The sequence below is a fragment of the Lissotriton vulgaris genome, chromosome 6 (genome assembly GCF_964263255.1).
Source record: "Lissotriton vulgaris chromosome 6, aLisVul1.2, whole genome shotgun sequence".
Lineage (NCBI taxonomy): Eukaryota > Metazoa > Chordata > Amphibia > Caudata > Salamandridae > Lissotriton > Lissotriton vulgaris.
Genome location: NC_141694.1, coordinates 1,113,622,990 through 1,113,638,466, shown reverse-complemented (window position 1 = coordinate 1,113,638,466; position 15,477 = coordinate 1,113,622,990). Strand labels below are relative to the sequence as shown.

At 42.8% G+C, this 15,477-nt stretch overlaps 1 protein-coding gene across 1 annotated transcript in view; it reads right to left on the bottom strand.

The window, feature by feature from the left end:
* The window catches only part of LOC147708507 (uncharacterized), a 381,831-nt gene that overhangs the window by 301,970 nt on the left and 64,384 nt on the right, over window positions 1-15,477 (bottom strand). Inside the window, exon 2 of the mRNA XM_086927193.1 lies at window positions 1,092-1,296. Within this exon, the coding sequence (XP_086783319.1) occupies window positions 1,092-1,274 (183 nt within the window). The 5' untranslated portion in view covers window positions 1,275-1,296. The remainder of the gene's footprint in view (window positions 1-1,091; window positions 1,297-15,477) is intronic.

Below are 15,477 nucleotides of genomic sequence, written 5' to 3'. Positions count from 1 at the left end.
ATATTTGGAAGGAGGTGGCTACTCTTATGTGGTTATTTAACTGTGGCAACCTGGTCAAAGAGTACTTGGTAGCAGGTACACAAGAAAACACTGGGATTGTAAATTATGTTTGCCACGCTAACCCAAACCACAATAATTCACTAACTCTCCGATGGGGCTTAAAAACATAAAGAACCACATTTTGCGTTTGGAGGGAAAAGCCTCTCGCTTCTGGAGGAACCCTAAATAGGGAGTTGAACCCTTCAGCTGAAATTACTCCACATAGGATAGTACTGTGGAGGAAAATCAGCCAGTGAATTCTACTCCATATGTAGAGTTGACTCCAGAAATTGGAAGAATTTCAGCTCCTTGCAAACTCTTAATGAGGCCTCCAGTGGATTCCCTACAGGGCATTACAGGCAAGAAGAGGGACTCGAACAGCAGCTTACGCACTGCGTGCCTGCATGCTAGTGCAAATAATTTGATAAACCTAAATTACCAGCAAATCCTGTTGACCATAAAAGAGAAATGTGTGATGGTAGAGAAGAAGGACTTCCAAAGTACTGTCATGACAAAACCACTCTCTTTCCCAAGTGCAAAAGTAATCAGAAAAGTATTCATATAATCAAGTGCCATCCAGATTATCATTTAATGAAAAAAACAGTGTAGGCATTAGCTGACGTCTTGACAAAAACAATAGAACATACCACCTGAAAGAACATTCAAAACCAGCACACTTTAAACCAATGATAATGAGAAAGACCTGAATGAAAAAAGTGTAACCTACGAAATAGACGTACAGACGTGGAGAAGTGTGGCTCAATGATTAGAGCGGCAGACCCTGATGCAGAGGTCTAGCCCGGGACCAGGGTTCAATTCCCTGCCTCAGCGGGTCTTGGGCTCAAAATTCCACGGACCTGATAATTAATCTCCACAACGGCCCCCACAACGCTAAGGATGCCTGGCCTCCACCTTGGGGGTGCACCGGAGTGGACGCCTCACAGGGAAAGCCAGGATGGGTTCCACAGCGGTATTCGTACAAGCGCCTTGAGACCCTTGCGGGTGAGTAGTGCGCTATACAAGTATCAATTTACATTTACACTGTTGCTTACCCGGGCAAAGTGATCACTCCCAAGGAGTATCTGCAGAAGTATAGGCAGCTGTGCCTCCAGATGCAACTTTCGACATAACTCGGTCAGTTCCTCCTTGTCCAGGTACCCGGTGCCGGTGGTGTCGCAGCTGTTGAACACCTCACTGAGCTGGGACACATATTTGTTCTCCTCTGCCTTGTCCATCCCACAGCATACTGCAGCCTACCTGTTGCGAGACAAGGAAGGAAAGCAAAAAGTCATCCAATACTCGAAGGTAAACTTATAATTGGCAAAAAGAAAGAAAACAAAAACCCTATTATGAGATTAATCACACCCTAACTGTTCTGAATATCCCAGAGGGGTGGTTTGAGTTTCTCAGCTTATTTAGAACACGGAACTTGCAAATCAACAGGTTAGCAAAAAGAAAACACAGACCTCACCTGATCTATACCTAGAAACCAGAGCTCCCAACAAGCCCAGACTGGACCCAACTGCAGACATTGAATAACTGAACAAGCCTTGGTTCTACCTTATGAGTGCTTGTCTTCGAGGAGGCAGTAAATTATAGTTGTATTCAAACGCCTACTTCTATTCATTGCCAGATCAAAATACTGCACAATTAAATCTTAATATTGTGGATAGTGTTAAGGCTATGGGTAAGTGCATGTGCTACTTCTCATTAGGCATAGCTACGCTTTGTGCTGAGACTTTCTGTTTGACTGCCCTAATAAATTGCACTATGCAACACTTTAACTGTGGGACTTCTTACCACTGCCGAGCGTACAAGAGCTACTTACAAAACAGTCACTTTCTTCTGGTTTACAGGCACCGACAGAGATTACAGACCACCCAAAGGGCTATAAAACATACCGAGTCAATTCCTTTCCAATTTATATATCTGGTAGGGTTATAAATTGGAGAAAAATTGAAATTGATGAGGCAGTATGAAAGCCACTCAATCAAGTAAAAATTGATTAACATTTATAATCCTATAAAAAAATACAAGAAGAAGCTCATACTGGGTTTTATCATGTTTGACAAATGATACAATCATGTACGACAAACAATTTCCTCGGGTCTTGAGTAAAAGGAAAAAATAACAGACTAAAATTGTCTGTAATTTTTCAAATTGTGTGCATATAAATGGTAATCAAGGACACAACCAGTTATGGTTACTTCCATTACTAAAGACGCTACTCTCATTTCATATGTCTGAAATAAGGTTTAAAGAATCTTTTCCCCATTCCCATAAGTTTGGTTGAATAAATGTAAAACACAAGTATCACAGTGTGAGAAAAGTGGTGGCTTGGAATTATACGGTCCTGTTGGAGTTGACTATGATCCGTACTTCGTAGGTTGCTGATGCTGTCTGATGTCATGATTTGCAGCCCACCTCTACCTTGCTCATCAATATTAAATAACCGAAAGCAGTTACATAAAGCTATAGAATAGGATTACATACTTTATCTCCAGTCGAATGAAAGCTTACAAGTTACCTGTTGGGATTTGTGACATCGTCTTCCTAGCACATTTTTTTGGATATTTATAGAGACTCCCACAGTATAACGATAGATATTGACAAAATCTCTGAGTTACCTTTCTACGTGGTTCATACCAGTGGCTCAGTTCTTTGGGAACTAAGCAGCAGTATTAATGGCTTTTTAAGTGTCCCCTGTACATGTGGGTTTCTTGACTGCCTGGAAGAGGTCCTGAGGAAGGTGGCCGTGAGCCGCCGAAACGCGCGTTGACCATAGTGCGGGGTCTCACACTCAGTTTTGAGACTCGTAGTTGGCAGGGTTTCCCCTGCTGATTAATACTCAGATTCCTTTTTCAGACATTGTGGATGTGTATGCAATGAGAGTATGAATGTGTAAGGGTGTTGTGTTTGGCTGTGTGACATCAGGGGCATATGTATTGTTATAAATTGTTTTTCTCAAGTATAATCATTGTTACCTTATTTTGTCTTTTTTGTATGAACCATGAAATTATCCTTTGATATTTGTATATTGTGATTACATGTGTTTTTACCTGAACGAATATACATAAATCTGAAAGCAATGCTCAAAACAGAAAAATAATACACATTTTCAATATATTTTTTAATAAAATAAAAAGTTTGCCTTGTATCTGTCACCTCTGATATAAATTATGCGATGTGTACTTGTTTGTAATATTGTGGCCCTTGAGGGAACTTCTTGTCATATTTTGAAAAACTACCCACATCAGTGGTCAGAGTCTATTTGCAAGCATTCCTCTCATCACCTTTTATGTGTTTAACTATAAATCAGGGACAACTTCTTCAGTTTTTGAGACTTGTACAACTTGTACTTGAAAGTGTCCAAACTGTTTTAATGTTAGACTACAGGCTTGGGAATTAGTGTGGTGGGATTGCATAAAAAACCTCTCTGAGTTCTTATCCAGCCAATTAAGACATGGCTCAAGGAGTTGTGTTTTTGCAATATACGGGGATGTTTTTCCAGCTTCATAACAGTAGATGGTACTTGACCACTTGTTAAAACAATTCTGTTATAAGTCTAAGTCTAGTTGGCGGGACACCATGTCAATATTAGACCTGGGTGTGAAATCCCGCTCATGGAGTTTGCAGAGTATTTCCCACTTCGCGCTCAGTGTAGCACGTGGAATTAAAAATAACACTCCACAATAAGAAGTTTTTCCTCGCTCGAGCTCGCCAACATTAAGGAAAATCTCACTCCAGATCACCTCCCGGTGAGCTTTCTCAACATGGACGGTCACGGATGACTGCTGCTGCTCACGTTGAGAAACCTTCCGTTTGCGTTGAGGAAGCTGCCGCTCAAGTAGAACATCTACTCAAAGAGCAGAAAGAAGCAACGCCCTCTTGTGCTGTGCGTGGTCGCATTCGTGCCGATTTTACAGCCCAGGACAAGCATCAGTCGCTAAAAATCCGCACGGACGGCCCAACGACTCACGCTTTCCGCCCACGTCTAGTCAATATGTGTTACCTTTTAAAAAAAATTTTTTTATCATAGCCTATTTAATAAAGTGAAAAAAGGGACTCATACTGGTGACCGGAACAGGGGTTAGGATACACAAATATTACTATTGCTCTGTTCTAAAAGCGAGAACTAACTCTGCGCGCATGACACTTCTGCAACCCATGCATGAGCCTAACTACTCCACCTGGGTATTGTTTCAGAACATGCAATACTATAGGCAAAATATTCCATTTATTTTGTCACTCGTAATGGCATTAAACAGCCCATCCTGCACAGCACGTGCTCGTGGGCCATCATGTTTTGTCGGGACGCCAAACCATCTATCAGCCATCTAGCATATCATAACGTGAACATATGGTTAGGCCACCTGCAAGTGGTATGTTCTACTTTCCATCTGCACTGCCACTAACTTCAAACGAAGAAAAGAAATTTAATTTGGGTTTTATTAATCTGTTACTGATTTTCTTTAAACCAGTAAACAGAAGAATCAATATCGTTGCCAACAACAGTTCAGTCAGTTGGGCTGAACGTTTTTCTTTAGTAAATCTGTAAAATAACTAAAGATAAATGCAGGCTGCAATTCACCTCGATGTTTAGGGCTCTGGTGCCACCGTACCAGTGGGAAATTCACTGGGAGCCAGTTGCAACAAGTATGGAGCACACTTTCCTCCAAGTATGTTAAACGTGAAATTCTATTTATTTAATGCCACAAAGGTCTGAGCAATCCAGTTAAAGCAATACTAAGCACAATTGGGCGTACTTTGCCCGCCCGAAGAACAACAATCCAAACACAAATACTTCTTGAACCGCGTCACTAATGTCAGCAGTGCTGGCTATCAGTCTGCAGACCCTTGCTACTGTGCCAGTGGTTTAGCGATGTGGGTCATCTTTAAAGTATGAACGACTTTGTGCAGAAGCTGTACAGGCGGCAGCCCGTTTGCAAGTATCCCTGAACAATATATAGATAAAGCATATGTTACAGAGTTCGCTAGTACACACCGGTACGCAAAGTGATGACATTTTACACTTACTTTAGTGGGGAGGGAACTTGTATCTGTCTGAGTGACCCACTTAGGAAATCATTGTAACACAACTACGTTCAGAACATAAAGAAAGGTTGTGAGTGAAGTCATTTCCGACTTTGATTTGAGACCCTGAAAGTTGTTTGCCCAAAAAAAGTAATCGCTTTTATAATATTCAAAAGCAAAGTTGTGCTACTTCACAACAAAAGGTGAATTTCTCTGTCTGAAGAGGTGTGTTTGAATTAGCGAAGCGTTGAATCATCAAATGGAACAAGAGGTGGCTTGTTGCTGATGTTTAGTGTCAAAGGATGGATATTTCCTTATTGGGATGGGGTGGGGTTGTATGGTCCTTATACACCTTTAGGAGCCAGTCCCAAATCCTTAAGGAAAGGGTACGGTAGGGACAGTAAGACATTGAGTGTGCTCTTGGTCAAGGCCAGATGTTTGTCTAAGCTCAACTCACTTTGTGTTTTGGAAATCAGGTCAAGAAACTATGTTTTTCGAAGCTTCCAGAGCCTCAAGATCTTTTTTAAGTGATAGATAGAAGGGAAGAAGTTCCAAAGAGTGGAAGAACATTGTGCATCTTCCAACTAACCACATGTGTTTGACAGACTGGAAATAATCAGGTTACGGGGACATCAAACTTAGGCGTATGGTCGAGCAGTATTTTTTTATTAAAACTGTACAGGAAGACGGGGGCTCAGACCATTCTTTGCATGGCTTGAAGATTGAAGCACAGTATTTTAAAGTAGGATCTCTCTCGCCAATAAATAGTGTGGGCCTTCAGGGCGGAGGTGATGTGGATTGAAAAATACATAATCAGGGACAGCCTTGATGATATGGGTCCTCCCTCTTGACAAGTTGTTTTTTGCGGGAAGGCTAAAACAGGAAGCATTTCAGTCATCCAGTCTGGACGAGACCATAGTGAGGACCAGGGCGACCTGGTGGTGCATGATGAGCACGCAAATTATTCCCTGAAGAATCCTGGCCAAGTGAATAGGAGGTCGCGTAATGAGCAGAAACTGTTTTAAGATTCATTAAGTCACCGTTTGTTTGCTACTTCCTTCACTGATTCCTCGCCCAGAAGGTCCTAACATCCTGTTCATCGCTGGCTGCCAGATCCAGGTAGATCTAGAACATTACCTTGGCAGAGTTATCAGTCTATGCCATTTTAGATTTGTAGTGGGCTTTTTTGGCCATTCTGTATGTATATGCTGTGGTGCACGTGATAAGATGTCTGATCAGTGGGAAGTCGCTTTGTTAGCTACTGCTTTTCAAGTTTCTTACCCCGCCCTGCAAGATATTACCTGAAGAGCATTCCTAATCTGACATGCCAGCCATCATGAAAGATAATAGTTGTAAGAAGTTGAATGATTATTTGGGGCCGGTGACTACCCACCTCAAGGAATAAATACAACACTTGTCAGGGTGAACCCTCAAATTCAAATGTCAAAAAATCCAATAAGGGGTACCAGAGATATACTTTTTTAAGTTTTAAGTAGTGCCTTGAAGCACAAAGTGCCAATGATAGTCAATGGTTGAAGAAGACCGCAACCTAGGCGCAATTGGACACTGAACGCAATAGAGCATGGGTCGGATACACCAACCAGGTTCATCCTGGTCCAAGATTTTAGCTTCTGACTTTAATCATTTAAGTCCCAAACCACCACAGCTGTACACTTCTAAAGCCCCCAGGACTCACGTGGTGTGAGGCTCAAGCCAACTGCAAGGGGCCTAGGTCCTGTTGTCCCCGGTCAGCTGGACAGTTACAGGAAAAGGCTCTTATAGCTTGTTTTATCCCTGTAGCTTGAACAGGAGGTCAGCCATCTGACTCTTGGAGTCTACTTCTTTGTCCTAGGTAGAAGAGGGGGCAAGTCCAGTTCTAAAGGATTTTTTCTCAGTCCAGCACTGTTCTGAAGTAGGTGCCTTGAAGTGCCACATTTATGCCGGTCACAATCTTGTTGGTGGGCAAAGCTCCTGGGCATGCATTAGCCAATGGTGTAAAAGCCCCTGTGGCCAGCTCTACTCACTTTGGGCATTTTGTAAGATGGCAGAAGTCTTCGCCACACTAAAGTTGGGCTCTGAGAGCTGAGGGTTTGTGTGGGGAATGTACTAAAGTAATCCTAGTGTCCTCCAACATTTAACACTAAAACCCAGTTTGAAGCCACCACTGTACCCTCAATAAACCCGGAGACATAAGTCTGGTAGAACAAAGCAGGGTTTTCCAGCAACCAGACAGTAGATACATAATTTTTGACATCCTGTTCCCCTTTCTTTTAAGTTCCACCCAGTGTTATATGTAAAAATCCAGAAACAGAAGTCTAGTAGAACAAAAGTAGAGTTTTAAGGAACCAGACAGTGAATACACAAGAACGGTTTTGGCATCCTGTTTCCCATCCTTTCAAGTTTGACCCCACTATTATATACAAAACCAAGCAGACCTGTGAAGCAGGATTTGACATTGCAATGTCATAGAGGATGCTCACAGCCCAATCCTGCATATTCAGTCAAGTTTAGAGTTGGCATTTCTGTCCATTCATGTCAGCCTATTGTTTGCTCCTGGGAGGCACTTTAGATCTTTTTCTCTCCTACTCAAATGCTAACTACTGGCTGACACAAGTAGGAAGCAAATGCAAGTTTATCTTCCAGGAACTTCAGGCAGGGAAAAGTTAACTTTCTAAAAGTTATGTTTCCTTAATATTTATTAACTATCTGACTTCTCCACTGAATTGGATTTGTAATACCTATTAAAAAGCTGTTCAATTATGTTTCTATCTAGTTCAATTTCCAAGATACAGTATTACGATTTTTATTCTGTACTTTGGTTTTCTACATAGGACAGCTAGACCTGCTGCAGTGACAATCAGCTTTTGGGTGCTAGTTACTGTAAGGACATTTTAACATAACATTTTTCCATGGCCTATTTTTAAATACCATGCACCCTGCCTTGAGGATGACAAGGTATAATTGTGGGTGACTAATTAATATTTAAAAGGGAGGATTTCACTTGTTAAAAGAATTTAATTGGATAAGTCAAATTGCATCTTTTGCTCTGCTAGTCAGGCTATACTGAAGGCATGTTTGCACTGCCACTGTAGTGGATGGCACAATAGATGCTGCAGTCCACTTGACTTTCAGGCCCTGGGTAGATCTTGTACCATATATCATGGACTTGTAGGCAAGTTAAATATACCAATTAGGACTATGCCAATTTCACCATGTTTAAAGGGGAAACAAAGGCACTTTACCGCTGGTTAGAAGGGTTCAAGTGCACAGATATTTAAAGCCAGCAAATATATAGGGTCCAGTAAAAGGTGAAATATATGGTGCGACCACGCAAAAAAGGCAAATTTGCTACAGCCATGCTGGCATTTAAATAGTACATTACTGACATCATGAAGCGTACATGCAAGGCACAGTCAGATATTGCTACCGTGTAGCGGGCCAATGGCTGGATTGGTGTGGGGAAAATAGTAAAGATGTACGAAATTGTGAAGGCTTTTCTTTCAAAATTTTGTAAAGTTTACTTTTTTATTGTGAACTTCACAAAATGTGCAATTTTTTTTAACATAATGGAAGAAAACCTTCACTAAAATCAAGAGAAAACTGTGTGAAGAACCACTTCTATTAGCAGTATTTTCAAACAAAAACGTTTTGCAAGCCAGATCTCACACACAACATATTTTATGCAGAAAACTTCTCTCTCAAGGAAAGTTAAGTGAAGTTGGTAAACTCAGTAAACTGTCAGGAGGGTGAAGACTGTAAACGCAACCAAGACTTGGGCTGATAGGTCCTAAAAACGTGGGAGTAATGTAGGGACTCAGTACAGCACAGGAATGTGTTACAGGGTAAGAGAGGGTGTGGAAGAACACAAGAGCAACACTCGTTAAGAGAGCTAACAATATTACATCTCCAATGAGCGAATAGATGTTGGGGTGTAACAGCAAATCAGGGAGAGATGTCATGGGGAGCCTTATCCAGTGAGAGTAGAGTGGTCCAAGGAGGAAGACGCAAGTGAGGAAGAGCGTGGTGGTCGACTGAGTGAAGACTCTCGGTCAGGGACTCTGGCTTGCAAACAGTTGGGACAGAAGGAACAATGAGGTGCCAAATACAACCCAAATTTCGACTCACCAAGGCCAGTAAAGAAAGACAGATGAAGCAGATCTCAGGGGCCTGTTCCAGCAGGGAGGATTCTGCCGAGTGAAGTGGAACAAATGCAAAAAGAACAGATGATGGACGGAATGCTGAATTAATCAAACATTCAACCCAAGTCACAGATCTGGGTAAAATCCATAGGGTTTTTTTTGCATGCCACACCATTCTAGTTTAGACCCAGCCATATGCAAATCAGTCTTGACCCTGTTTCCCATGGAAACAGTCCAGCCCGAACTGCCAGACCAGGTCGTCTCTGGACTGGAAAAAGGCATCCCAGGACCGGTTTTGGGGTAACACCCCTCATCAGCCAGGCTAGCTTGAATCTGGTGGCATTGACAGCAAGGGACCCACGTCTAGGCATACCCTTCCCACTTTAGGGTGACAAATACAAAAAGAACAGATGATGGACGGAAGTGGAACAAGCATGACCCTCAGCCTTTCAGACCCCACCAGAATGCAATAGAGATGTAACCTATAACGTACCAAACTCACTCATGTTTTTGTCTAGAGTAAGCAAAAACCACCCAACACCCTCTAAACTACAGAAATCACTCTACTTCAAGCTCAGGGACAGCTGAATGACACCCCATCCCTCGCCTCCATGGAGATCCTCCAGAGGAAACCTCAAAAACTGCATTAGCCTACCAATTAAGTCCCAAGAAGCCAAGTAATAGGGGAAAGTGGTGGTATACCAAAACTGGGTAACCTAATCCATTCTCAGTAATGATCTGAACTCAGGCAGATGCGCCATTCACACACAATTTGCCACACACTAGAATGCATAGCGGATTGGTACTACGAAATGCAAAATGACAACAGGTATGCCTTTTGTGGAAAAGGAAAGCAGTTCTCAAATATTATTCCTGTTTTCCTCCCACACAGTTTTATACACCGCGGGCCCTGGTGTTTCCTCTGAATTAAGACACCACTCGATACTCCGACTCGTCAATGCAAGGTTGAAATGGTCAAATATAGAAGGAATGTCCAGTGTGGGAGCCTAATCCCAGGACTAATACCGGTGAGACCCTGGTCAGAGGCGTCACATGACCAAGAGGCGTCACATGACCAATGTGGTGCAGACCATATTACCAGGGAACAAAGGGGGAGTATAAAATGACTTACTGCCTGCTAATGTCTGGATGCCAATAAGTGCACAAAATCACAGTTGTTAGCGTTACTAACTGGAGAAGAGAACACTTTTTTGTGTTTTTAGGGGCATGAAGGCCCCGCAGAGTGTGATAGTGGTACAAAATTAAGTACAAAATTAAGTTACCTCCCCAGACAACATAATTCAACACACAGCCAGGTTAAGAGGCTGGCGTTTTAATTAAAATTCCAAACTCAAATATAAATAAAACGATAATGGACATTTTATGTGAAACTTTAAATACTTTTCTGAATAAAAAAGTTCATACGATACGCATGCTGGGTATGTTTAAAGGGCTCTGGCATGCAATCACAAAACTGTTCCAGTTGAAAAAACAGTGCACTTCCTCCATTTCTGCGGCCCTGGACCATGTGTGCACACCCCGCTGCCAGAGATCTGAGGAACAGGCCTGTGGTACCCTGTGCATAGTAAATCTCTACCGCTGGCCGTCAGCCAGTGCAAGCCTGCGCTACCAGAGAAGGCAGCCGGCCAGTAACCGTGGCACTTGGGGGGAGGATACGCAAGGCTGCACAGTCCAGCACAGCTTTGGTGCTCTGATGCGATTCCCAGAGTAAGAAATCTATTTAATTTGATTACGGGATGGAAAACACAACATAAGCAGGACTACTTTCCAGGATTCTGGTTTTAGCCTCATTGCCAGATTTTTTGTGTTGGCGTCCAATTACGCTCTTTGGCGCTAAGCCATTGTTTTTGTTCTCCAAAAACCTCAAAGGAAGGAAAAAAGCTTATGCGGCAAAAAGATGAAGTTTCACTAATCAGCATTCTAACTCTACTCTTAGCTTAAATGTAGAATCTTGAGGGGTGCACACACAAAAAAGAACACGGGGTGCAGCCTTTACATTGTGAACCAATAAGGAGGCACCGTTAGGCAATCATGGAGATGGCACTGCTTGAGGAGCCATCCCACACGATCTAACATACAAACTGGGGCAGTTTAAAAGTGCATTAAAAGACCTTCAAGGTGGCAGATTTATGTTAACTGGCGCATCCCCAGGGATGCGCCAGTTAACGTGCGCCACAGTGCGCCACAGCTCCGCCACCCATGGTGCAAAAACGGCACAGATGCGTGACGCATCTGTGCCGGAAATGTGGCGCATTGCTGGAGTTGCGTCGCAAGCGTGACACAGCTCCAGCAAGGCTCGGGGTGCCGCATCTACACAATGCTGCATCAAGACCTACGCCTGCTTCAAGCTGGTGCAGGGTTTTGGCGCAGCATTGGCCTGAAAGTGACTGAGTGAACTCAGCCACTTTCAGGAGGCGTTCCTGCGCAGGAACGCCCCCCGCGCAGGAACGCCTCCTTATGGTGCAGGGCTTTACAACGTGACGCATCTCCTAGATGCGTCACGTTGTAAATAGGGCGCGTTGTTTGCGCCGCAGTTGCGTCAAATAAAGTGACGCAATTGCGGCGCAAGGGCATCATAAATCTGCCCCCTTAAATCTCCATTCAGGAAACACCAAAAAGGGAGGGGTTTTGACCACAGATACATCTCTGCTCCTAGACTATTCACAAGGGCAGGGATTACAATGTTAAAGTGTGAATGAAGTCTAGCGTTCCTTCTCCTGGAAGCAAGGGCGGTCCCACACTGACATCTGCCTTGTCTTCAAACACTCCCAAAACCTCCTAGAAATTCGGAACTGTATTCACTTCCAAATTCTGAGTGTACTGGCAAAAAAAAAAGTCCTAAAGCAAAAGATAAGATTCTGATCTTTTATTTAGTCTGCCTTCCCCAGCCAAAGTATCCAACTCGCACTGTCTATTGTGAGAAATTCATGAGCCATGCATGCTGAATACCAGTTTTACCGTCAATACTTGGACTTAACGTCTCCAAGTCGAGATGGCAGGTTTTAGCTTGCTCGCAATATTTCACATTTCACTTATGAACTGTCAGGAAATATTAACTGTTGCGTATCGGAGGGGCGTGGCCTAAAATAGCTGGAGGCCGCTGGTCCGTGGAATTCTTCGACATTCAGGACAAAGTTCCACAGATTCCAACATTCCACCACACTGTTTATTAATTACAAAATAAATGGTTTAACGGGGACTTGCAGAGGTTTTTTTATCTGACAAGCAGAAGACAAACAAGCATGACAACGCTGCTGGGAGATTTTCAGAGCTCCACAAAAGCGATCCACGTTAAAGTCAATAAAAGCAACAAAGGTGGCACTAACTCAACAGGTACGTGCTGCAGCTTGCCCGGGGCTCTTTGTGTAGGGACATTCCAAGCACCCGACACTGGCACTCCTTCGCACTGTATCATTCCTCGACCTAAGAAGCTCTGGCAGGAGTGGCAAATAGGGCACAGCGCCCATTGATGTCCCAGTATGGAAATATGGATGCCACGTCTGACAGGAAAAAAATACCGGCATTTATTTACATCTTACAATTCAGTAAGGACCATGTACTAAAGGAATACTGAGAATTTTACACATTCTATTTTACCCGACAGGGTTTCTGGCAGCTGAAATGGAATGTGTGTTAAATTCTCAGTATTCATTTAGTACATGGCAAGAGTCCCACACTTTAAACCTCAAACACTGTAAGTGATTGCTTTAGGTGTTTGCTGTTTTAGGTTTATTTTTCAAAAAGGGGAAAAGTAGTGGATTTCACTGTTCATACAGGCCAGGCCGTCCACATACTGACAAGGCAGCAGCCTAGTGGACCCTTGCTTCATAGACAGTCTTGTGTTTTTGGCGAATGTATGACGTTACAACGCATAGATTTACAATGCATGCACTTACAGCGCAGTTTTTTACATCGCAACATCCACTACAACGCATTCCATTACATCGCATGACACTGCATCGCATTTTAAGAAACGACCTTTACAACACATTCCATTACATCGCATACTACCTTTACAACGCATATCATTACAATGCATACCATTACATTGCATTTAAGGTAAGTATTGGATAGTATAGGGGTAAAAATTACTATTCTAACTCGAGGGGGCGCAACAGTAGGGTAAGTGTTGGATAGTGTAGGGGTAAAAATTACTATTCTAACTCCAATGGTATGCGTTGTAATGCCTGCGTTGTAGTGACATGCGATGTAAAGGATGTTGCGATGTAATCCCTGCGTTGTAAGTGTAGTGTGAGGATATAATGGTTGCGTTGTAAAGGTTGTTTCCCGTTTTTGGCATCCTTTGAAACGCTTATCAGGTTGAGGCAGGGTTTTTTTGTTCGTTAATCCAAAGGTAACGCAATACTTTGCAGATTCCTAGGACAGCCACCGGCCACATACAGAAAATCCATAAGGAAGTTGTTTACACAGACAGCAGTTACCCTAAAAACTGGGGCACAATGCAACTTCTTGGACAAACTTTAACCACCTTTGTTTTTAAGAGAGCGGTACGTCAACACAAACCATTAAAATAATATTATCATTGAGAATGCTGAGCAAACTCAGAGGAAACACCCTTTTAGCAGTAGCCATGTCAACAAACCAGTAGTTAGCATTTGCAAAATCCGTGTTTAATGCAAATAAAGGGGATTAACTTGAGGTAATGCTATTGCACCTATTTGCACTTTCATTTTTACACAATAACCAGAAGTACTAATTATCACACCGCCATGAGGGTAGATTCATCAATGCGAGCAGTAGCGGAAGTGACATCACATAGTCTTTGACCTTAATGATATCACAGGAAGTGACATCTTATGACCATTAACACTATGTTGCCACGAGATCATGTCATATGACCCTAACATCACAATTGACATTGCTGAAGTTCCATATTAACTCCATGATTAGTATACCCGCATAACATAGACACATGTCAATTTTAGATACCATCTATAGTTTTGTGGTGACTTGATCTTTGAAAGTTGTGCAGCATAACACTTACCCTAAATTGTAGTGAGCGAGCAGGGGGAGCAAGCAAGACCTCTTCTGGGGGGGGTTGGGGGGGGGGGGGGTTAAATCATGCATTTTAGAGCACAATTTTCATATAAATGTACTAAAATGCCATAGGTGTGGTAAGCACACCCATTTGAATGTCAAATCCTTTCATGGTGTGTCAAGCCAATGAAATAGGTCGTTCCGCAGGAGTTCACCCCATTTTTTTCACAATGAGCTACAAATGTCCCTATACGTCCAAAATTACCCAAAATTACCTCCATTGTGGCAGGGACAGCATTTTGTCATGGGTGCCCTATTATATAAAAAATGACTTAAAACATGCCAGTGCCAGAATTTTGCAGTTTATGCTGTCCATATACCATAGATGACGCTTATATGGAAAATAACCGCTGTTGATCAGGACCAGCAGTTTGTCATAGTTTCCACCCTCTGAAATGCCAGGTTGTCCTCCTTTATGCCAAGAATGACCTCTACTGTGCTAGCACTGCCATTCTGCCACTGATGTCCACTTGCCAACATTTTCCTCAAGTATGCCAGTATTTTTCCACAGGAGCCCTGAATGCCATAATTATCCTATAGTATGCCAATGCCAGTATTTTACCATTGGTGCCCTTTATGTCCAAGAATAACCACTAGTGTGCCAGTATTTAGTCACAAGTGGCTGACATGCTAAGAATCGTTTTGAGTATGCCAGTGCCAATATTTTGCCCTGGGTACATCTGTAAGACAATAATTACCTTCACTATGCAAGCATCACATCACATTCTCACTCACATTCACCCATTCTCTCACTCACACTCACTTCTTCTCGTCACACTCTTACACTCCTTAACACTCATTCTTATTACTTCTCACTAATTCACTTGCATTCACTCTTAATATCACTCATTCTCCCTTACTCATATATATTGAAATTCAGACACAGGATACTGCTATGCTTTGCATCAATTTTGTGACTCAAACCACAAGCAAAGTGTTTGGGTGGAATTTACTATCCAACGCAAATCAGAATTTGGGTTGTACAGTATCCCAGAGTAACGCAAAGGTTCGCTATGCGCTGCTATGTGTTATTTTGCGTCAAGAGGGCGTTCCATTGATAGTGCATGGGCATTCCCATCAGGGCCGGACTGGCCGTAGCAGGCACCAGGCATTTCCCCGGTGGGCCGCCAGTGTGGGGGCTGGTTTTGGGCTCCTGGGGGGCCGGCAATATCGGCACCTTGTAACA